Genomic DNA, 23,695 nt, shown 5'->3' on the forward strand with positions numbered 1-23,695 from the left:
TGACATGCACTGCACTTTGATTAATTTTTCTATCGTTTTTACAATTTTTGAGATTTTTTTTTTAAATTGTAAATCTCAAAAATTGTTAAAACAACTAAAAAATGAATCAAAGTGCATGTCAATGCTGCGAAAAAAGGGCTAAAATCAAAGTGCAATGTGGAAACGTTGGAATGAATCAAGCTGGATTTTTGCTTTCAACAACCCAAAATTTTCCCAGAAAAAAAAAAAAAAATCCCGGGGGAAAACCTCAGAATAACACAGGTTTAACTTTCGTTTGCCTTCTGATATGCAGCAGAAAAACTAGGGTTAAACATCACCCCCCAGTTAAAAACAAGTTTAACTCCTGTTTTCCGTCTGTTATACAGGAGAAAAACGGGGGTTAAACCAAGTCAATGCATGTGTTTTCCCCCCAAAATCCGTCCTATAACAAAGTGGAATACATCAGTTTCCCCAGTGATACTCTCATGTTATCCCATCAGTTATGCCCCAGTTTATCCGAAAATTTTCTCCTGGAAAACGTCAGTTGTTGCTGGTTGGGCAGCTTCAAAAAGGATACTACAGCACAGGTGAACATTTCGATAGAGGAGTCGTTCCATTCAATCCCTGCTCAACATAGCCGATGCTTCCGCGCGCAAGTTGAGGAGAGCACAAGGTCTATCAAGGCGGATATCTAACAACGCGAGAAAAATGTGAATGTAAACACGCAGATTGTTATCAGGTGGTTAGAATTATCATCCTGTTACATATGTTTTGGCGGATTGGCGTCGGCTATGTTGGGTATTGCGTTGTATCCTTAAGAGCAGGGGTTGGATGGAATGACTCCTCTAACGAAATGTTCACCTGTGCCGTGGTATTGTTTTGGAAGCAGGAAGCTCGAAAAAACGCAAATTTCTTGCGCAAATTGTGAGGTAAGGAGTGCATTTCAGAGTTTGCTGATGCGCTCATCGTGATTTTTGAGACACTTTCTAAGAGTAGCAACTCTTATTTTTGCTCTAGCAAAAGTTTGTGACAGGCCCATTCTCATTCTAAAATGTGCTTTAAAACTCAGATTCTTTTGATCACTTCAATTCCTCATCTTTCACCAAAAAAAAGTCTTCAGTGATTGATTTACACCAAAAATATCTAAAATCATTCTGATTGATTAGTAAAGAAACTTCTAAACAAGCAAAACATCCTTAGCTAATCTTTTCTGGAGCTCAAAGAGGATGGGTTATTCTCCCGTCTTAAAAAAAAATTATGAAAAACTAATTATAAAAACTGCCTAAATGATGTAAAATTTGAATACTTATCTAAACAGTCGATAGGAATAAAAATAATGAATGTGTTCCTAGTTATATATCAAACAATTTTGATGATGGCACACCTTAAGAGAGCAGTTTTGGGATAAACTTTAATGTACTTATTGAGAAGTTGTGCTAGATAACTTGGTTTTACATAGATGTAGAACCGTCCATACAGAAGCTTCATTTTGTAGTGCTCTAACAGACTTTGGAAAAAAATGTACAGATGAAGTAGGGGAATGAATTGAAGTTAAAAATAAAACGAGGCTCACACTTTTCTATTCTTCAATTACTTCTGTGATTACTGGAATGGCGTTCAAATTTGGTACCTCAACTTTCATTTTGGCTTCTAAAGATCCAATCTTTGCCTTGCCTGCTGCTATCACCTGAAAAAAGAGCAAAGAACACCCATTACTTTAAAATAAAATGACAAATAAAAATTCAGACATACATTTTAATTTCATTTTTTTTTTAAAAATGAGAAAATTAGGAGCTAACAAAAATATTAAAATCAAGATCGACTTACATCACGAATTTGCATCTTAAGAGTAGGATTTCTTTCGATCTCATCCCTCTTGTCTGTAATATCGTCAGCTGATTCACCGACCAATTTTTCCAGAACCTAATGAACAGAAAAAATTGAGGAAATTAAAGATACGAGAGTCAATTGTTAAGACAAAACCGGAGAAATAAAGTTTGAAGGGTCAAAAAGTCAGAGACATTGTTTCCCCTTGCTTTTCCTTCTGAAAGATGAGAGGTTAAGTTAACATTAAAGTCTGAGTGAACTTGAAAGCGAAAAGTTTTTGAAGACATCAGTTTATTTGGGTGATTTTAGTCCAAAAAAGAATATGTCTAATCACTAGTCAAAAAAATTATATTTTCCTAAACTCATTTGGAAGTAATGTAGAATTCGCGTCAAATTAGTTACTGGGCATTTACTCCTAACTGTCACTCGCAGCGGACAAATTTAGAAATATTATTCAGGGAAAGATATTAGTTTCCAGTATCTGCACACAACAGCAGCATGGCGTAGGCATCGCACTTGGTTAGTCCTTGATTGCTATTGGACGATGGTAGCACAGTCACTTGCAAATGGAAAGTAAACAACTGCCAATTTATGTGACGCAAGTTCTAACACAATCTCAATTCAGTTACCGTGAGACAAAAAACATGGCTTCTATGACTTAAGGGAGCTGTGAAACTTTTCAAACTTGAGAATTTTTTCCAGTATCAAATAACTAAAAAAATTCAAGAAAATATTCAAAAGAAAATTGTCAACTTTTCCTGAGTAAGTAAATAGTCAAGTGGCAACACAACAATGCAATTCAGCTTCTACCGCTCTGACTCCTTTCTTCATGGAGAAAGATTTTCTCTCAAGACTGAGAATGGGCTTGAGAGAGAGGCATATGGGTTGCAGCTCCCCAACAGAAAGAAAGGGCAGCTTCCTGGAAACTTTTTAGTGAAATAATGTGACCTCCCAAGGGAAAAGAATGAAGAAAAAAATTTAAAAATGTCAGCAAAATTTTAGGTAGAGCGATTTTCATTAGGTTGAGTAAAAAAACTGGATTTTTAGGTTTGGATGGGAAACTCTCTCTGTGTTCTGAGAAAAAAGTTGCAGGGGCTCCACTTCAAGCTTGTGCCAAAAGCGGGCATGAAATTGCATTATAATCCAATTATTCCATTCCCTGGACACAGCAGACGGCAGGTTTTTACTTAAATGGCTTCTTCTCGAAATGGCCTTCATTGAACTGCAAACTTCAAACCGCTATAACATCGGTTTGGTTTGACATTTTTGGGCGATTGTGTCCGAAAATTGTTGCAGAATACCCTGACATGCTCTAGAATCAAAAATTTAATTTTGAGCCTTTATGCATTACAACCCCTATTCCTGTGTGCAGTCACTGATACATTAACACATACCGTCGCACACTTTAGGGGTGATGAGCAAAAATTCAGCAATTCATACAACTATGTGTCTTCCTTGGCAGCCTGAAAATAAAGAATGAAATATGTCATCAACAACATGGCAACAACTTTGACTGATCTCATAATAATGACAATTAATTTAATTTTTCCCTGTCTATAACCCGTGATTGAGGATAACAACAAATGAAATATTTCCTACCTCTGGAGAGAAGTCAGCTTCTATTGTCTCTTGCCCATCACTGATATTCACTGTCAGCATCCACTTACGATCCTTGATCCTGAGTTTAGACACCAAAGATGCCACTTTTGCTTCAACAAACTTTGGGACAGATAAGTCTTGAAACAGCTCAAAAAACGATGCTGCTAGGTTAAGATGGGTGTTTGCATTGTTTATACCTGAATCTATGGATGAACTCCTCATCCTTTTATCTATCGGGTGGTTTTCTTGACTGTCTTTTAGAGGTGACAAGGCAGTACGTTTGAGAAATGGGAGATCCGGTAGTCGAGGAGTACAAGATGTACCGATAACCCTCGGCACTTCCCTACTGCCTTGAGCTGAAGGCCCTGGACATGCATTCGTGGACATTTCTGGAATTGGGTTAGGCTTGATTTTAGCGACAGGAATAGTCGACTTCAGTGTTTGAGAGGTTCTTGACAAAATCCCACTGTCTTGACTAGATCTTGAAAAGTTGTCTTCTTGGTTGGTTAAATTATAACGACTAGAGGATGGTCCTGCAAGGTGAAGGTATGAGTAATTATGAGAATGATCATCGCGAGAGGCATTCTCACGGACTGGGCTTGCGGCGTTTCGGTTGAGAAGATTCTCGGAGACAAGCAATAGCTCTTCGTCTTCGTCTGAGTTTAAGTGTTGCGAGGTGTTCATCGCATTATTTTCTTCAGCAGCTACCTGTAATCAAATAGAAGATGAGCTGACTGTTTTTTACCTTAAATACAGCAGAAAAGATGGTAGCAATGCCTAAAGTGATTTGTCATTCAACGAAATAATTGTTAGCAATATTGTTCTCCCTATCTGTCCTAAAGATGATGTCCTGTGTCAAAAAGCTTTGACTTAAGAAAATAAAATACAGGAAAATCAAAAATTCAAATCTGAATTTATCACATACCTAGAACTTCGGCTGCACAATACCCTACAGAGAAGATGATTGAACAGATTTGAACTTACTCTGATAATTTGAAAATAAAATATTCTGAGGCCTCTGTTTGGAGAATAGACTGTGCAAAATAACTAAGTAGGGAACGTTTAAGATTTGAAACATATTTTTAATGACAATAGATTTTTTTTTACATTAGGTTTTGGTTTCAAAAAAAAAGGGAAAAAAAGGAGAGGACCATGCAGAAGTACTCCTTGGCTAGGAATCGCTAAAGATTTTTAGAATCCACACTTGATTGATTAATTGTTATCCAGAGTTTTTTTTTTTTTAAAATATGATTTCCTGAGCTCTGAAGGATTGATTAAATTCTAACAAGCTGAGTATTTTTTTATTATTTTTTTAATACAGTAGAAGTACTCCTTATTGTAACAAACTGTAAGGAAATTTTTTTGAAAAAAAGGAAAGCTGACATGAAAACAGAAAATATTACCTGATCCAGGTGCATGGCTAGTAGGTCATCATCTTCATCATCCAAAAATCCTTCGAAGAAATCAGGATTCTGAAAATTACCAAGAAACTATTATCCATTATAAGGGGCTTTGATAATGAAGGTCGATAGGCTTCAGTGACTTAGTTAGTATATCATGTTTTCTCCGAGCTTTGATTTATCCATTACAAGTAACAAAAATGGTAGAATAGTGCTAGATCTACACTAATTTGCAGGAAAATCAAAGCCAAAAAAAATCTAAAAATTAAAATTAGAGTCACAAAGTTAACTCTAATGAGTTTCAGTGTAAGACTGAGGGAAAAAGTGCTCAGCTCAGACAGAGGTATTGGAATATTGAGCCGGGGCCATGCCAAGAGATCTGTGCCGATTTAGGTATTTGCTGATCTCATCAGTGGGTCTCTCACAGCCAGTGAGCCCTGCTCAGTATCCTGCAAAATCCTAACTGAAATTCCTCATTTTCACGACCAATATAAATGTACACTCGTAAATTTTAAGGGAGAAAAAGACTACTCTGTGCTTACAATTTGATCATTTTGTGGTGAATTATTGTGCTGTCTCATTTGATTATTTCTGTTGACTGGAGGATTTGATGTTGAGGTAGCTACAGGTGGATTTCGATGGAGTGGAAGATTTGGCGGTTGGTTGTTGAACGGCTCATTTTGATTTCTAGCAGGAGCACAATTTGTGATGGAGCTACATGTTGGCTTTGGTCATTGTTAGGAGCCCTTTGCATTTGAGTCTGAGCAGTGAAATTCACTGGATTTTGGACTGTTTCTAAATTTCTGGAACAGTTAAAAAAACTTCTGTTGATTTTGGATTAAAACTAAAACATGAGAAGAACAAGCAAAAATGTAATCAGGGTGTCTACCAGCTGGAAAAAACCAGAATCCGGGACATTTGGGAACTTTTTTCATGAAAATTGGGGACATTTTTACCTTAATAGACGAGAGAAAAGCCACGAGAGAAAGCGACATAAAATAAAATATAGATAAACTTGACACCGAGCTCCCAAAGTTTCGGACCGTTCCTGCCGAAAGACGCCAGCGAGGGTTCGAATTTCTGCCGCCCGTTAATTTGAAATTTACGGTGGACGATTCTGGTCAGTTTTTGGGGACCTGAACATGAAAATCGGGGACATTCAGGGAGATAGGGGACACCTTTCGAGAGTCGGGAACTTTGAGGACCGGTAGACACCCTGGTAATAATTTAAACCTAAAATACTAATCGTGAGTGGGGAAAGAGTCCATAAACAAGCCACAACAAGACCACAAACAAAATAAGTACTTAATAGCTTTAAAATACTTTATATGTGCGCACTTCCTAAAGGAAATACACTATCTTTTTAATTCCTCTTTTATGGAAAACGTTGAGCATGGACTTAGCCCTAACATTTTGACTATATGTAAATCACTCTAGGGGAAGAGAGGCCTTAGAACTACAACACCTGAAACTAAGCTATTGTTATTGCCACTTAGAGGGGTGCTCTATGGATATTTCGGCCCTGAAAGTTTGAGAATTTATGACAAAACTGGATTTGAATTAGTGGGAACAAAAACGCGTCAACTCCGAAAAATGAGCATGTCCAGGAGACACAAAAAACTGTGCGGTAAGTGAAGAAGATACTATGAGAAAAAGCTTTTTGGTGTGGAAGCAAGGCCTTCAAAGTTTTTCTAGGATGAGTATCAACAGGACTATAAAATATTCTAAAAAGAGATGATCGGTGTAAAACTCACAAGGATTTTAGAAGAAGATTCTCCAAAGAATTTTGTATGACTAGATCATCAACTTCTCCACCGAAGACAGTTAGATGTCTTTCCTCTAGGAGAAATACTCCTTTTCGGCATTCGATAGGTCCTCTTATCAGGATCTGAAGAGAAAAATATTTACACTTATGTTGAATTCGTTCCCATTCTTCTTATATTTGATAGAGAATACCTTCCATATTTTGTCACCTTCCAGCCAAAGTATCCTGAGCGTCTTTTATACTCAGACACTACGTTGGCAGACATTTTAATATTGTTAATTTTTCCTTTAAAACTTTTGCACATACTCCCATAAAAATGTCAGGAATTAATTTTGACGACAAAAGAAGTGTTAGGGAAAATTTTTGAGTTATTCTTTTCATCAGTTTTCTCGTAAAAAATTAGACAAGTTTGATAAATTTGGTAACGTAGTGCCAAACATGGTGATACTTAGGCCAGCAGGTGGCGATTCTTAATTGACTAATCAAGAACACTGATTTGATCCAATCTCCATCTCATCCTTGGTATCATCAGCACACTTTGGCATACTACAGAATCTAATTTCTTCTATTATGTTTTTTTTTCTCTCCACGATTTAACACAAATTTTTATGGTCTACTTTGGTTTCAGGGCTGAAAAATATGAGCAAAAAAAAAAAATTGGTACCTTAATACTGCTCAGAAGCACTCTGCTAGGAAAATACCGATTAAACATTTCTACATCCTGAGAATTATTAATATTTGGGATGATTATCACTCCTCCCTACAATATCCTGGTATCAATTCGGAATTTTTTAAAATTTAAATACACTAAACCTCAGATTATCCAAACTAATGTGGCAGTCGGTCAGTTCGGCTAACAGAAAGTTCTGATAATGCAGAGGTCACAATGACTAGCTTAATCTGACACAATGAATTCATAAAATGGGATAAAGCAAACACAAATTCAGAACAAAATGCTGTATTCGATAATTAAAAGTAAAATATACGATTAAATACGTGCGCAAGTGGTAAAATACAAATACATAATGGGAAAGCAAACAAGTTCGGAATAGGAGAGAGTCATAACAATAGTTATTACTCTGCCGCAGTGAAAAAACACAAAAAATGGGTTAAAATAATGATCAGTCCTCCTAAAAATTATTTTGGATAATTGAAGTCGGATAATCTGAGGTCTAGAGTTCTGGTTTTTGAAGAAATGCAGATGTAGTCACTAGTGTTAGAGTAATTAAAAAAATTCCACTTTAATATACTGCTTGACACCATTTAATCCTCAAATTGGGACATACAAGGTACTATTTTACCTTGAAACCAGGAATGAATGGCTCTTGCAGGGCTGGAATTGGCTTGTACTCCATCCCAAACACTTTCTGCACACCATCCGTCATGATTAAACGTAGCATCCTGCCACCTTTTGGCTCCCATGCTTGGGTTGTTGGTTTATTGTCATTTACTTCGGCGTTTTCTGTAGCTAGCTTCCTCACTTTTTGAAGCTGCGCATAGGCTGGCTGACCCACATTCATAACTTCATTCACCTGAAATTTTTTGATGATAAACAATGAAAAAGTCATGACAGTAATGAAATCTCAATCAAAATACAGAAAGCTGCTAAAATTAATAAAAAGGAAACATGAAGAGATTCAAATTGATAAGTGTGAGATAAATGTTGAGATTAAATAAAAGGGTGTTTTAGAGGACAAAATCATTCTTAATTTTTACCCTAACATTCTTCAGGACCTAACAAGAGGACAAAGTTGTAATAAGTTGCAATTCAATCCACAGATTTTGTGATTTTATCGACAACAATTTATTGTGTTTCCTAACGAAGGAACATATATCTTGATTGCGCTGTTTCAGTAATTTTTACCTACATTTTATACTATAGCAGGAAAGCTGTCAGATGAATTTTCCTGAAATTTTTAGGGATTTTTCCCACTTTGTGAGAATAGACTCTGAAATTTTCAGCCTAATTTGTGCGCCAGTTCTTCCATGAAAAAATGAAATATTCGTAAAAATTCCGAGACCACGCAGACAAGATACGTTCTTTTGTGCAGAAGACGACAAATTTATTGCACCCTATATTTACCCCTATACTATACATATACCCCTATACTATATATATACCCCTATTTCTATAAATTCGAAACTTTATCCACAAAATTTTTTAGCAATATTATTGCTAAAAAAAGTTTAAAAAAAGATGAAATTTATACTTGGGAAAAATCAAGAGAAAACTTTCTAATCTTTCTTTAACAATTTTAACGGGATAAAATGACAATAAAACTGCTAAATACTTTACTTGAATAAATCTCAACTTTTCTGTTGAAAAATGAGAACTGGTATATTGGCAAATATCGATGATTGACCAACAAATTGGAAATACATAATGAAGAAATGCATATTCAACTCTTAAATGCATTTGTGGCAATGAATCCAATCAGTTTCTAGAATACAAATGTGACACAAACATTTTGTGCTATTAGAATTAGTAGAGGTGGCACACTTACACCCATTATGGGCCAAGCGTCTCTCATGGAGAACAGGAGAGATCAACAGGAGAACTGGAGGCGTTCTTTTGAGAACGTGCTTCTCCTCCTGTACCATTCACCAATCCCATCATAATGCAAGGCTAAGGGACCACCTGATGAGCAATGGTGGGCCATATTAATAGCTGTGGCAAACGCTACCAAGCGTTGCATTTCTAAGCATGGCTATGCTCCCACCAAGTTGGACTTTGTTGTTTCAATCTCCCACTCATAGGCAACACTTGCAGTCTTGCATGCTACAAGTAATCCACGATTTAAACACAACAAAGTTAAACAGTGCACAGATACTACTACTGAATGGCCATGTCCCTACTATATTCTATTGCCTCTACAGGACAACAGAGGGTATCGCAGTGGCATGGTTCCCTACAATCTTGATGATGGATCTTTAAGTAAGTGGTTTACCTGGAGAGTGAGGCAGCCTTGGAGGACTGAAGAATGCCTGGTAGATAAATTGGGAGGTAGACATGGCACACCTACGTCACACAAGTCTGCCAAAAGCCACTGGTCAAAAACAAACGCTTGCCCTTCATTTAGATTGCTCTAGAGAAACAAGATAAATGTTAGAAAACTGGCTTTACCAAAAACCATAAGTTTTACAAAAACTTAACAAAAAACCAATAAAAGGTTTAGCGATTCCATCACAATTCTTGACCAGCTAAAAGCCAATGAAAAATTGAAATAAAATTACAATTTAATTGCAATTTTTTTTTGAACAATATTCCAACAATATTGGGGCACAGTAAATTTACAATTTTCTCATGATTCTATGTAACATATTGTAATCCCTGTTACTTTGGCTGAAGTATACTGACCAAATCAAGATCATTTAAAACTGCTCTTAATTATGGCAACCAATTGATTTGGCAGTCAAAGAGAAAAAATGCTCTTTGAGCGCAAGAAAAAAAAGGAGCTGATATGATAAGCAATTTCTTTCCAAGAGTGAAACATGTCAATCACTAACTTAGAAACCATATACATCAGTTTGTGACATTGCAGCTGTCTTGTCATGCTTCAAGTTTCTTAGAGAGCCAATCAATGTATTTACTTCACGGTTTCCATGTTTTGCTTCTGAAAATGTTTTATGAAAAGTATCAATTTGTTATTATTTGCTCACTTCCCAGCAAGAATATACAACAGGAGCAAACGTTGTGAAACACCGTCATCGAAATGCACGAGTCCCAAGTCTAGCCCATGGATTACAATGGAGTCGCTATGTACTGGAGCGCTGCTGAAGTCACTTTTCGTAGCTATTATGTTCAGTAGGTGCTCCTAAGACTGGCGAACTGCGAGTGGCAAATCCCGCATGCGTGGAATTTCAGCTCTGACCTTTGCTCAGAAAATACAGGAATAAAATTTATTTCATAAAAACCGGGAGTCTCTTACATTTTTAATTTCTTACCACTTAGATCGAAGTAATACAGCAAAATTCTCAAAAATAATTGGACGTATTTCTGTCAAACGGAACTAAGCGCCATAGGGTGAGGAAGGTAGAGGGGGGCTTGGATTGGCGGCGAAACCGGGCGTCGGGCTCATTCCGTCCTACACTCGCAATGCTTTTCCATGGCGCTTAGGTCCGTTTGACAGAACGCGCTATCCGGCATTCTAAATTCCTCAAAAGGAACTCAAATTGGCGCTTAGTTCCGTTTGACAGAAATACGTCCAATTATCAATTTAAATTATTAAATCCTGAAGACCACTCGCAGCCTGTGATTCTTCCATAAGCTGCGGTGCTGAAATGTGCTGCATGACTCCCACTTTCCTGCGAACAGGAGGCCAGAAATGCATCGTTCGAGGATTGACTTCATTGTCGCTCCAGAACAGTGCAACTCTATTGCACAATATGGTCTGGCCACAAATGTTATAGAGCTTACTGAAGGACAGATACTTACATTGAGTGCAAAATTTATGAGAAAAAACTTACGTTTGGGTTTTCTGAGAGGTAGAAGTCGATGCATCCTTGCATCCATTGATTATCACTAGGTACAATTATTCCTTTCGTGCGGAAAAAATTAGAGACTTGATTGTAAAATTGGTTTGGAATCATTCTATGAAAAGTTTCTTACAGCAAAGTTACCAGTAAACCGGAAAATTCAATAGGTCTTCCCCATCATCGCATCGCAAGTTCACTCAGAGTTCACTAACCTAAAATCAAAACAAAACAACAGTGGTGCTGCGATCTCGCGTAGGACCCTCACAACTTGAACTGCAGTGAATTTTTCGGGCATCTTGGATTTTCGTGTAATAAAATCGTGAATCGTGAATTCGTGATAATGAGGTCTACTAGTTTCAACTTGTATTCATGTGTTGGATAAATTTTTACGTTTTTCTCTTAGTTACAAATTGCTGAGTTTTCTTTCCAACATGGCCTGATTTTCGTCTTTTCAAGGATGAGCCCCTAGGGGACTATGTATCCTAGTATAAAGTTGGTGTGAATATTTCATCATAATATTGTCCAATTTGTGTAGCTTCCAAACCAAATCCCACGCAGAATGGCATCAATATTCTTTAGTGACCTTAGTGGTAAGTTTTTCTCTTTCTTGTCTAATGCATAACGGAGGATAAATTCAAGTAGCGTTGGAGCCAAATGGTCCAGAAAGAAACCATCCGCATCTTTTCACTGAAACGATTGACAATCCCTCATGTATGCCTCAATATGTACTTGGTTAAGAAATGTTTTATTTTGTAGCTTACTACCTTTGTGCCATTTGAAATATCATTCTCTCTGGTCACCTTGCCAGAGGAACATCCACCTAACATGAACTTAATGTAGACTATTCCAACCTTTTGAGGGCTTTTTTTTTTATGCGCATCGCAGTGGAACGGTGGATCGCGATGACATCGGTATTTTTTATCGTTCCTCAGCGTATCCAAGCGTTAGGGATCGGGTGGAACCTGGATCGCTCTTCCGAGGTGGGGCGAGCTCGCGATCCACTGTGATCCTAACCTAATGCGAGGAAGTTGCCGTCCCCAAAAAATCAAAACAATAACAAATCGAACCAAATTCCAAGTTTGGATTTTTTTATCACTTGGAACACTTGGATCGGTCCGGATCGCTCAGGATTCCGATCCAGTGCGTTCCACTGCGATCCACCCTGATCCGCGATAAAAAAAAAAGCCCTTTTGGTTAGGTTTTATCTCAAAATAGGGATGTCAATACTCTGGGAAGTATTAATACTTGGTATCGATTCTAAGCATCGATACCAGTATCGAGCATCGCATGCCATAATTTGGAGTGTGTGTCTGTCTTTCGGCTGTGTAGTACCGCCAGATTTATGCTTCTCTCAAAACCGCCCTTACTCACATGCTTAGTCAACTATTAGAGCTCGTGCATCGTATGCTGAGACAAACGTCAAAGTATTGTTTATGTCACCTTCACCAGTGGTGCCACCTGACTGCATGTATTAACCTGTTGAGTGGTGCAAATTCAGAGCTAATCGGGGATCGATGTTTGTCTCAACATACGATGCGCGAGCTCTATGAGTCCTTAACCACTGTTATCGAACGGAGCTTTTATCATGTTTAACAAAAGTAATCATCGTAAGAAACCTAATTACTCCGTTGTTTGTCACAGTGCATAGTGAAGGTTAAACAGAAGAGAGAGAAGTTGTTAAAAATGAAAAAGAGGCCTTCCTCCTAGCCGAATTAGATTAAGTATTGATATCATCGATATTGGGGTCTGAGGATTGATACCACATGGTATCAATATCGCTGAGTATCGATACTTTGGAAGTATCCGTTACGTATTGGCAACCCTATCACAAAGTAATTGAATTTCCTCTCATTTATAACAATTGGGGGAAAATAATCTGCATTAAAATTAAAGATGCAATGTCAGTAGGGAAGGTAGGTAGGGACTGAATGGGATTAGCCTTTGAAGGCTATTTGAAGTCAAAAAAAAAAAAAAAAACTCTATGCATGGTTTGCCTACCAAAGGAAGCCATTCATAGCCTTAATAACACATCCTTACAGCTAGAAGCTCTCTATGCAATTGATTGGATAGCAGTGCAGGTTTTGTTTTCATCAATTTCAGCATTGTAGTGGTTATTTATTAATATTCTTAACCTGGTTTTTAGGTGTTGAAAGCGAGGCAGGCTTGTCAATGCAATCACTTCTTGACACTCAGAGCTCTACTGATCATCTGGGGAGTGGTTCAGATTCTGTTACTGACCCCTGTCATGCAAATAATATCGGTAGGATTTTACAAAATTGTATTTCTTATTTATTACTTACATTTTTTTGTTTTTCATTTATCGCCTCCTAAATTTTGGGTCTGGAATTCTAAACAAACCTGCACTTCCAAAAGTGAGGAATGCCTCGTATTGGTTTAAAAAAAAAAAAACCTCAATGGATACGTTTCTTTACTATTTTTTTTTTCTTTTGCGATTCTGTATTTTCTGTCTTTCCTTTGTCAAAGGGAGAACCCAAATGGACGGAATGTGTTCAGCTTAATCACACTATCAAATATTTTATGTAATAGAATGAGGAGGAAAATTGGAACAAAAATTGTATGTAAAAGAAAGATTCTGCATGTATACATTTTGCCATTATTTGTTGTACGGTGTTCTTTACGACCTCCTGAGCACAATTTGGTTTTAAAATCAAAATTTCTGTCTGCCAAATTTGAGGAAAGCATGGCTGGAAATGAAGTTTTCAGCATTTTTACTCACATTGTTCAGTGGAAGTGTTTATGATTGTGGTGAGCTCCCCTTTCCTCGCTGTAGTCCGGCCGGAAAGGATGAGAGGGAAGCTGCATCAACTGCTTCAGAAAAAAAGGCTCTGCATTTATGACATATCAGCAGTGCCATGTCTCCACAAGAAAACTCCTTTACACATGCTGAATTCATGGCCCGTGCGAGTGCTAATCTCAGATGTAAAAAGTCTGTCCCAATTTTTCCATCAGCTGTTCAATGGGATGAGAAGATTAATGTCATAACACATCAAAAATTCCTTTCTTCTTTGTGCCAGACCAAGCGCATAGTTAAACTTTTTATCTCAATAAAGTTGGAGGAAAAGATGGACCTTGTGACACAGCTTTACAATAAAATGACAATTTGTTCCGAACGCCTTTGTCTGTAATATATGTAAATTTTTGCATCATTTATTAAATAAAACCATGAATATAGCTGAACAAACGATTCAAAGAGAGAGTTATCTATTCCAAAGACTATGTGAAAGTCAACTATCTCTTGGTGTGTGATCTCCATTTCTCTTCATCTGATTTTTATTTTCTCTCTAGTTTGTACAGATTTATCATTGGATGAATGCGATGTCTTCCAGTGTGGAAAGTGTCAAAAACTTTTCACCTCATTTGCTCAGTTCATCAACCATAAGAAGCTCCATGGATCTGGTACGTAATAATAAAAAATAAAAAAAAAATATGACCCAAGAAACATTTAAAAGATAAATGAGTCCTGCTCGCATAATAAAACAAAACCTGCGGCAGGAACTTCACCAATTCATTCCTACCAAACCAACTCATTCAGTTTTTTGCAACATTACTAAGGTTTTGCCTTGCGTCTTTTAATAACTAGATGTTAGATGTTGCCAAGCGGTACTTGTCAGTGAAAGTATTTTAAAGTTTTACTGGCACATTTCAGTGAGAATAAATTGCGAAAAATAACCAGTAGGCGGTTGGTTGCCTTATGTCCTGATTTCAGCTGCTATAACTTGGCCATTTTTGATCAAGTTAGCCAATTTTAGTCTCAGTCGATATCCTCTTTTTTTAATTTATTTTTTAATAATTTCTTTTTAAAGGGACGTACTTCTGTCTAACAGAACTATGTGCATTAAGACATGAGCCCTGAGACCCATTAGAATACATGCGTAACAGAGCTCACGTTATAATGCACATAGTTCCGTTTGGCAGAAATACGTCCAAATAGGACCAAGATCGGTTCAAAAGATAGCTCAGATTTCAATATATAACACCAGTTTCTATCATTTTGGGACACTATATGTAGATTTGAACTAGAATTTGAGAGAGTGATGTAAAATAAGAACTGCACCATCCACTTTTCATCTTGTCAATTTCCTTATTTTTCAGGCGGGGTAGGAGGAAATGATAAAACCAGTCTGGCAGAATCGGTGATCCTAAGTGACACTGACATCCTGTCTTTTTCCATCGACCAAAATGATTTAAATTCTCATGTAAGTTAATATAGTACTTTAGTCAAATAAATAGTTGGCTTATAAATCTAAAGGCACCGTTGGACACGTTGTTCACTTTCTGGCTACAAACTTTTTCCTTGATCCTTTTTTGCTCCCATGTTAGGCACTGCTGATGTTCGATATTCCGTAGACACTTATCATTATTGGTCTTGTTACACCTGGAAAGAAGGGGTGTCAATGAGGGTTGTTTTTGCGCCCACCCTGAATTTCTTCAACTCAACAATTTTTTGCCCATTGAAGGTCTATATTTTGTGAAATGCATGACGATTTGGTAATTTTCGGTCTCTTTTGGATCTAATACTGACCTGAACATGTGGCTGAAGGCCGATTTTGGCGGAAAATGCTTATTAATGTTCGAATACCGAAAATCAGAATTTTTTGCCAAACCGGCCCTCATACCCATGTTTAGATCAGTTAGACCTAAAAAGAGACTGGAAATGACCAAATCCTGATGCATTCCGCAAAATATGAATCTTTGATGAGCATAAAAACGTAGAGTTGAGGAAATTCAGCTAGGATATGCCCAAAAACAGCCAGTCCTTTATTGCAAAATTCCGTTCGATTAATGTCACTTTTTTTTGTCAAAATTGAGGAATTTTGGTGAAACTTTTCGAAATAGTGGGCAGTGGCTTGACACAAATTAGTCACTTTCTTGTTATATATTGAAGGATTTCAGAAAATGACCTCTCATTTTAGATGGAAAAAAAAGTGGGACTTATCAGCAGTTCTCTCTGACCTTGTACCATATCTAGATGGTTAGAGGGATTCATGTTTTCCCTTAAGTTGAGGGATGTTTTCATCATTTTATTTACATGTTTATTACAATCCTTTAGTTGCTTTGTCTCATTTTTTTCTTGTATTTTTGTTATTGGGATGCATTGTCAGTAAAGCAAACCACGTCCTGAAGAGTAACTCTCACAGAACTAAAAGAATGGAAAAATTTACTATGGAAGGTATTTCCTGAAAGTAATTAAGGTCTGTTGGCTTACGATCATTGATAATGGGGACCAAAAAACTGCAAATAATTCACATTTGTTATATTGTAACACAAAAGTTCTGAGATCCTCACTCCGAAGAAGGATTGTTGAACATAGGTAATTCCATGTTACTGAAGAGAGCAGTTTGTAAAAAAAAAGAAGTTTTGAGAGCATGGATCCAGAAGTGTCTGAGTGGAAAACTTACTATACAGGTCCTCTTTTGCTCCTGAAATTGTCCATTATCCTCCGAAAGATTCTCAGTAGGATAGTGGAGGTCGCCCTTAAGTCTTGTCAAATCGACTGTTGTGTGTAATCTCATTATTATTTTGGCCATTTCAGGTATTAACAGCGGTTCCGGCTCATTCCCTCTTCCCCTCCAGTGACTCAGAAATCACAAGCCTTCAGATGAATCCAGCTGAGAATTCCTTGACAGAAAACATTTTTGCTACCCAGGTTTTTCATTTTAATTTCTACCTCATGACCATTCGTTCATTCTGGATCACAATATTTGCATAAAATTCAAGAATTTCTGTTAAAACACCACTAATTATATCACAGCAGAGGGCTGAAAATTGGGATTCTGAATCTAAATTGGTTGAATGAAACAAGTAATTGTAAAAGTTCATGAGGAAGCTCAAAGTTTTTTAACAATGTTTTTAGTTCAGGACTTTTTAAAGCATACTCCCCAACCATTTCTCAGCCCTTTACCTTTTCTGGGCATCAATGGCTAGTTTTGCAAGAGTAATTGGTTTCGGTGAATGTAATTGTAATTTTCTTGGAGTAGTCATGGTAATGTACTGAATCTGAAAATTGCCCGGTTTTGCAGCCCTTTGGATTGATATAGACTCAAGAAAAATCTGAGCATTTGAAGGAACAGATCCTGGAAGAAAAAATCCCCCCCCCCCCCCAATGTGAAAATTTGAAGGATGTTAGGTAGCATAATCTTATACTTATTGAGGGTCAGGTCGTAGGGAGTGAATGCTTCGTCAAAAGATACCACAAGCTATCTAAAACCCTATGCATCCTTTTATATGGACGTATTTCTGTCAAATAGAACTATGTGGAGGGGAAAGATGAGGTGTGCTCGTTAGTGCTCGGGCCATAAGAATGAATGGGAAATATTGGCGCCAGTGACGATGCCGCTGCAGCGCTCCTCCCGAGGCCGACTATCTCATGAGCCCAGTCCACAATACTCTAGATACTTGCCCAAGGCTCATGGGTGCCGTACTTAGTTGGCTCACAGTTCTGTTTGCTGAATTGGAAAAGTGGGATTCCACGTTCTGTCAAACGGAACTATGTGCTCAGGGTATGAGCCGTGGGTATGTATCTGGAGCGTTGTGGACAGGGCTCATGAGTTAGTCGACCGCGGGAGAAGCGCGGCGACGGTGGTTTCGTCACTGGGGCGCCAATATTTCCCATTCATTCTTATGACCCGAGCACTAACGAGCACACCCCATCTTTCCCCCTCCACATTGTTCTGTTTGACAGAAATACGTCCATATAATTCATGAGTTGAAGCATTCTGAGGAGTTGCATAGTACTGTTTGTTAAATAGGTGGTAACTGCAGTGGAGTGTGCACTGTGCAACTTTACTGGGAGAAGCTTTCACCAAAAATTTATCTGGTTGGTAATAAATCCAGACCCTTTAAAATGAAACAAGCATTAGAAGGTGGTTACTAAAATTTTGGGGCAAGGTTTTTTTTTTCACGCTGAACTCTTTCATTACTAGGTTAGATTCTGCATGTGCAATCCTTACAACAGGAATTGGTCAGGAAACATATCTGAGTGCACTCTGTTCGGAAGTGCCCAAAGTTTTTGTTCAGATTCTTCTCAACAGAGAAACACAAATGTGAATACTTCTGAATAGAGGCTGTTTAACAATGATGGAATCTTTGCAGGAAAGATACAGTTTTGCCTCCTGCTGATACTGAGTTTGAGGTAATAAAAGTAAGTACAAATACAAATTATTTTTTACAATATGTGTATTTGTTTCCTTTCAGATGGAGAGTGATAAAGGAGAAGTGCTTTTCAACGAGCCGTCTACCACAAATCAAATTTTTGTTACATCTGAAGATAGCAACTTCCTATCCAGTTCTCCGCTACTATCTGCGGTTAGTTGACAGTCTTTTCTGCAAATAGTTTAAACTACATTTAATGTTAAATATTACCATCCTGGTAAGGTACCAAATATAAGGTATAACGGTGGAATAGCTAATTACAGGAAAGATACGGGAACACTAGATACTTTCTTTTATTTTCAATTACTTGCATTAGTCACTTTAGTGTTACTCAAGTTTAAAATGATCTCAATTCCTTTGTAGGCTGAAGGCTACGTATCCCATACATGTCCCATTTTATGGACTCTTCACCTATCCTCGAGCATCTTGATTTTAGGCCCCAATGACTCTTATTAGACAGGAACATTTTTGGGATTGGAGGCCATAGTTCCAGTGGCAGAATTTTTAAGAGAGGATTTGCAGTCAAATTAAATCAAAGAATTAAAAAAAAAAAAAAAAAAAAAAACTCTGAAGTATTCCAAAGAACAAATTGTAAGTGGTGCAGTTCATTTTGTACGCCAATAAAGGGAATTGAGTTACTTTTAAACTCTGAACATAGGAGGGTAAACTTTTATCCTCTTTTTTATTTAAAAACTACATGTGTGAATGTTTTTTCCAAAACGTTAGTAAAACATTTCTGAATGATACCATTATGTGAATTTTGAGTTGTGGCACTTACGTCCTTTTTCCTGAAGACAATCGCATTCTTTTAATTTTAGGTTTTCATGCAAACTGTTTCTCTTGTCTCATCAATCTAAAATTTTAACATTTTCTTCCCCAGATCCAAACAAATGCCTTAGGCGAAAGAACGGTGGCTGTTTCAATCGTTGAAGTCATACAAGAAGGTGATAACTCTACACTAAATTCCATTCCGGGAATGGAAACTAGTGCAGACACAAGTAGCTTGGAGGGGAAAAAGCAGCTTTGTCCTTTCTGTAGCAAGCCCTTCCTCTCAAAAGTTGACCTAGACTTTCACGTACAGTCTCACACCGGTCCACGCCCGTACCTATGCATTGTTTGCACAAGGACCTTCACGCAGAAAGCAACTCTCCGCAAACATATGAAGTCGCACAAAGTCTGGCCAAGGGACTTATCTGGAGCTGCTGAAGCGAATCGATGCCAGTTTTGTGCGGAGGCATTTGCCAGTCCCTCTGAATTGAAGTCGCACCGTTTGAAGCACTTGGACCAGAAAGTTTACTGCTGCAGCCAGAAAGACTGTGAATGGACCTCACCTGATCTGAACACGTTCCTCAATCATGTAACATCACACGAGGTGTTCGGCTGTCATGTCTGTAAACAGAGTTTCTCCTCATTGGACAATCTGAACGTCCATCAATACATAGAACATGAGCAAGGAAAACTAAGTCCCAAGCAACAGGTATGAAATCATTTTATACAATGAATTATTTAAATTGAAATGCAAACGAGCAAGTAAGTCTTTCACACACTACTCGTTTATGCAAGGATTATTCTTGGAAAAGTTGGATCAGTGTGCAATTTTCGCTAATGATTAATCAAATTGATTTTATCTTGATAGCATCAGATTGAAGGCTCCATGTTTATTTCTTGGTCAATTGACTTACTCTTAAAGGTCTTGAAACTAAGGTCACACGGGAAAAAATACTTCCTATACCCATGAGGGGCACAAGACAGGAAAAAGGAAGGGCTGATAAGGGGCTGAAAGGTGGAGCTGTAATGGGGTATTAGTCCATGAGAACTACTCGAGGTAAAAAAGAGAAAAAGGTATCAAAGGGAAAAAAGGGGATGGAGGTCCGTTCACTTTTATGTTTCAAAATTACCTCTCATGAACCATTTAGTTATTCGTGGTCCAAAGAACTATTAAGTCCATAGGGAATTTTGATAAATAACATGAAGAATACCATCAGAATTTTTAAACATGTTGGAAGTCTGGTTTTAAGTTCACAATTCTTTCGCATGAAATATCGATATTCTTTTCTAATTCTAATCTTTTTTACATAAATTATAGGTGGTTGTTGAAGTAGTACCTGAAAAATCAGGAGCCGGCTCAGACTTAAATAGTGCCAAAAGTGAGGTCTGTGAAAAAAAACAGTTAAAATGCCCCTACTGCAACAAAGTGTTAAATAAAAACTTTGATCTGGAGCAACACATTCGATCACACACCGGTGAACGGCCTTTCCAATGTATTGTTTGCGGGCGTGCCTTCGTACAAAAGTCGCACGTCAAGAAACACATGGCATCGCACAAAGTCTGGCCGATGCCAATCACAACTCTAGTCAAAAGTGAAGTTCTCACCGATTCCCGCAAACCAAATGCCATGAGCCAGTCTTACGGATGCCAATTCTGTTCTGAGGTGTTCCTAACTTTTCGAGAACTTAAAGTCCACAGAGTTTCACATGCAGATCGCAAAGTCTACAAGTGCATTCAAAATGTGTGCGAGTGGACTTCACCTGATCTTGATGCGTTTCTGGAGCACTTGTCATTCCACGATGAAGATGCTAAGTACAACTGCCACATTTGTCACAAAGTGTTCACGTCTCTGGACGACTTTGGTATTCACCAGTATTACCATGAGATATCGCCAGGACAGGCTCCAGGTAAGAATTTCAGGTGCAAAAAATGCAAACGGAAGTTCATGTCTTCAGAGCTTCTGAAACAGCACATGCAACGAGATACACACCGACATTTGTGTCAGTTTTGCAACCGCGTGTTTGTTGCGGAACGGTTTCTACGGAAGCATTTACTCATCCACGCGGAAGATTTCCAGTACGAGTGTGAAACATGCAAGAAAAAATTCAAGACGCCACAGTACCTGGATAGGCACATGAGCGTCCACTCTTCTAGCATGCCATACCCTTGCCCACGGTGCCCGATGAAATTCAAACGCAAAGACCGGCTGAGCCGGCACTTGCTTCTCCATGAAGGGGTGAAGAAATACAAATGCTCTTTTCGAGGTTTGCTCGGCTGTGATAAAGAGTTCTACCGAAAGGATAAACTCAAAGACCACATTCTTACACACTATAAGAATGACCGCACTGTCTGTGATATTTGTGATAAAGATTTTAAACGCTTTTCGGCCCTGATGAAACATCGGCAAATTTGCGCTGCGAACCGAGAGAATAACGGAGATGAGGAGTCTGAAGGCCCACCACCTGCCAAGTCTTCAAAGCCCAAGCAGCATAAGGACTCCTTTTCCAAAGCGAAATGTTTTGACGAGACTGAAGTATCTCCGGATAATGATAACGTTCCTACAATCGAAATCGTTGTGATGCCTGTCAACAAGAGCACTCGTATGAGCCGTAATTTAGCATCTATTCAGCTGAGCGCTCTGAATAGTGAGCAGCTAAGTAAGATTTTTGTCACAGAAGCATCAAGCGCTGGTAACTCTGAATCCACTGACAGTGGTTCTTCATGAAGACCATCTAGTGGCAGTATAATTATACTATTCTCTCATCAGAGCTTACAATTGTAGATTCTAGTTAGCTATGCATCTAAGCATCGTTCAAACTTTATACTTTTGAGACCTAAAAATTATTTTGAAACTTTTTTGTATCGCTCTGCAGTTATTTTTATAAAATTAAGAGGTATCTTTCAGTGCAAACCTATCAACATGGAGTTAACTAGTATGAAATGACTATTTAGTGTATTAACCAATTCTTATAGCATTGTTGTATTTATTTGTTTCTTTATTTATAATTTACACCCCTACCCACTCTACAATATATTTGTTTGAGTTCAATTTTTGATAATACACTTTATTTTGACGCAATACAGGATAAGGTTTCGATTATTTTAGGTTTTATTGCTTGTGTTTGAGGTTTAGACTCACTCTTCTTTGTGTCTTTTTGTTAATTGTGTTTTTTTGTATTTTGAGAAAATGGTAGAGGATTCCTGCGCCTGGTTTTTGTGTTTTCTATCCCTGAATTCTTACTTCTGAATTCGTCTTTTCCAATTTAATTGAAAGTAATGTTTATTTGGAGCCAGCATACGGCTAAAATCGATTTTTTTTACATGATACTTGAGATTTTTACTTGAATTGTGCGCATAAAAGTGAAAGTTTAAACTTCAAAATTATTGTTCACGCACCTTTTCTCCTTTTATTTTTACTATTAGAAGGTTCTTTAGCAAATGGATATGGATAAATGAATAGCAATGAACTTGATAAAAATACATTTCTAACTTGAACCAATAGTCCTCAATCAGAGAAAGCAGGCAGCAACAGTGCTTTTAAGACTTAGACTAACAATTAGACATCATTTCCGCTTAGTGTCAGCTTGTTAAAATCAACATGGTCTTGCTTATTCTGTAAAAAGGAGAAGTGAATCAAGTGGTTTTAATTCAAATAAAATGTAAACTTTATGATTACTAGTTGGCGACAGAAGTGAAAAAGCGCATAACTGTTATAATCTTTAATTTTTCATCAAAGTGATTTAATTTATTTTCAAACAAATGTAAATCATGTTCCACAGATCTTTAATTGAGTACAAATTCTCAAAATATTTGAGTTTGTATTTCAAGATCAATAAATTTGTTGATTGTTATCCTGTTTTTCTTGTGTTTAACTTTTCCTCCAACCATCAAAAATGTATTGTTCTTATTCTTGGTACTTACATTTCAAGTCATTGTTGAAGAATATGAGGGACCTAACAGGTCGTGAAAACTGAAGAAAATTGCAACACCCCCCCCCCCCTAAAATACTCAAGGAAATACTAAAAAATGTAGGAAAGTTTGTCAGGAGTAGACATGCATTTAAGAAACAGTTTTTTCTACCGAGTTATATTTGTGAAGAGCATTGTCATCTGAAAGGTTGTGTATCTATGGCTTAAGTGCCAAACCTCATATCTTCATTATGATGGTTCAAAATTTCGGCTCCTATTTTATTTTTTTGAAAAGAAACAAGGCAACGTTATATCTTGAAATTTATACAGATTATTCTGCAAAGAGAGAAGAAAAATCAGGGTGGTTTTAAAAAATTATGTAGACTAGTTTTCCAAGTAAAAAATTAAGAATAACAGAAAGTCTGACGCAACACAAACAGAGATGTGTGGTTTTGTACTTAGGCAATCCATATGTGCCATCAATTAAAATTCATTAAAAATTTAATGAGTAAATTTGTTTGTTAATACCCCTTTTAGTTTTCTTTTATAATGATCAAAATCATTGATTAAAAAATCAATCTACGTACATGTCTATAATGAGCAGTCATGTCCAAGGTAGAAAGTTCTATCTTAAAAGTTAGTTTATGGGAACAAGATGGCACAATGTTTGCAGACAGGACGAGAATGAAATCAAGTGCCTTGGCAATCTATCCAGAAGAATTTTAAGACTGAAGAACTTGCCCGAAAATAGCTGTGTTGTTTCAAGGCATACAACTAAAATTGGAATTTTGAGAAACTCC

General features: G+C 37.4%; 3 protein-coding genes across 3 annotated transcripts; 1 reads left to right on the forward strand and 2 right to left on the reverse strand.

Moving 5' to 3' along the window:
* Positions 1–1,254: 1,254 nt before the first annotated feature.
* On the reverse strand, positions 1,255–5,535 carry LOC140225829 (uncharacterized). The gene is made up of 5 exons (XM_072305781.1): positions 5,348–5,535; positions 4,809–4,877; positions 3,406–4,113; positions 1,807–1,902; positions 1,255–1,666 (listed from the first exon to the last, which is right to left on the reverse strand). Exons 1-5 carry the CDS (start codon positions 5,384–5,386, stop codon positions 1,559–1,561), a joined length of 1,020 nt encoding a protein of 339 aa, XP_072161882.1. The 5' UTR covers positions 5,387–5,535; the 3' UTR covers positions 1,255–1,558.
* Positions 5,536–5,542: 7 nt separating this feature from the next.
* Positions 5,543–11,160, reverse strand: LOC140225834 (recQ-mediated genome instability protein 1-like). The gene is made up of 4 exons (XM_072305790.1): positions 11,038–11,160; positions 9,519–9,656; positions 7,872–8,102; positions 5,543–5,608 (listed from the first exon to the last, which is right to left on the reverse strand). The coding sequence occupies exons 1-4, from the start codon at positions 11,158–11,160 to the stop codon at positions 5,543–5,545; spliced, it is 558 nt and encodes a 185-aa protein (XP_072161891.1).
* A 152-nt stretch (positions 11,161–11,312) lies between these two features.
* LOC109041418 (uncharacterized) lies at positions 11,313–22,845 on the forward strand. Its single transcript, XM_019057776.2, has 8 exons — positions 11,313–11,636; positions 13,190–13,306; positions 14,353–14,463; positions 15,160–15,263; positions 16,601–16,714; positions 18,262–18,372; positions 19,100–19,696; positions 20,306–22,845. The coding sequence occupies exons 1-8, from the start codon at positions 11,606–11,608 to the stop codon at positions 21,710–21,712; spliced, it is 2,592 nt and encodes an 863-aa protein (XP_018913321.2). The 5' UTR covers positions 11,313–11,605; the 3' UTR covers positions 21,713–22,845.
* The last annotated feature ends 850 nt before the right edge of the window (positions 22,846–23,695 follow it).

Source organism: Bemisia tabaci, unplaced genomic scaffold (genome assembly GCF_918797505.1).
Source record: "Bemisia tabaci unplaced genomic scaffold, PGI_BMITA_v3".
Lineage (NCBI taxonomy): Eukaryota > Metazoa > Arthropoda > Insecta > Hemiptera > Aleyrodidae > Bemisia > Bemisia tabaci.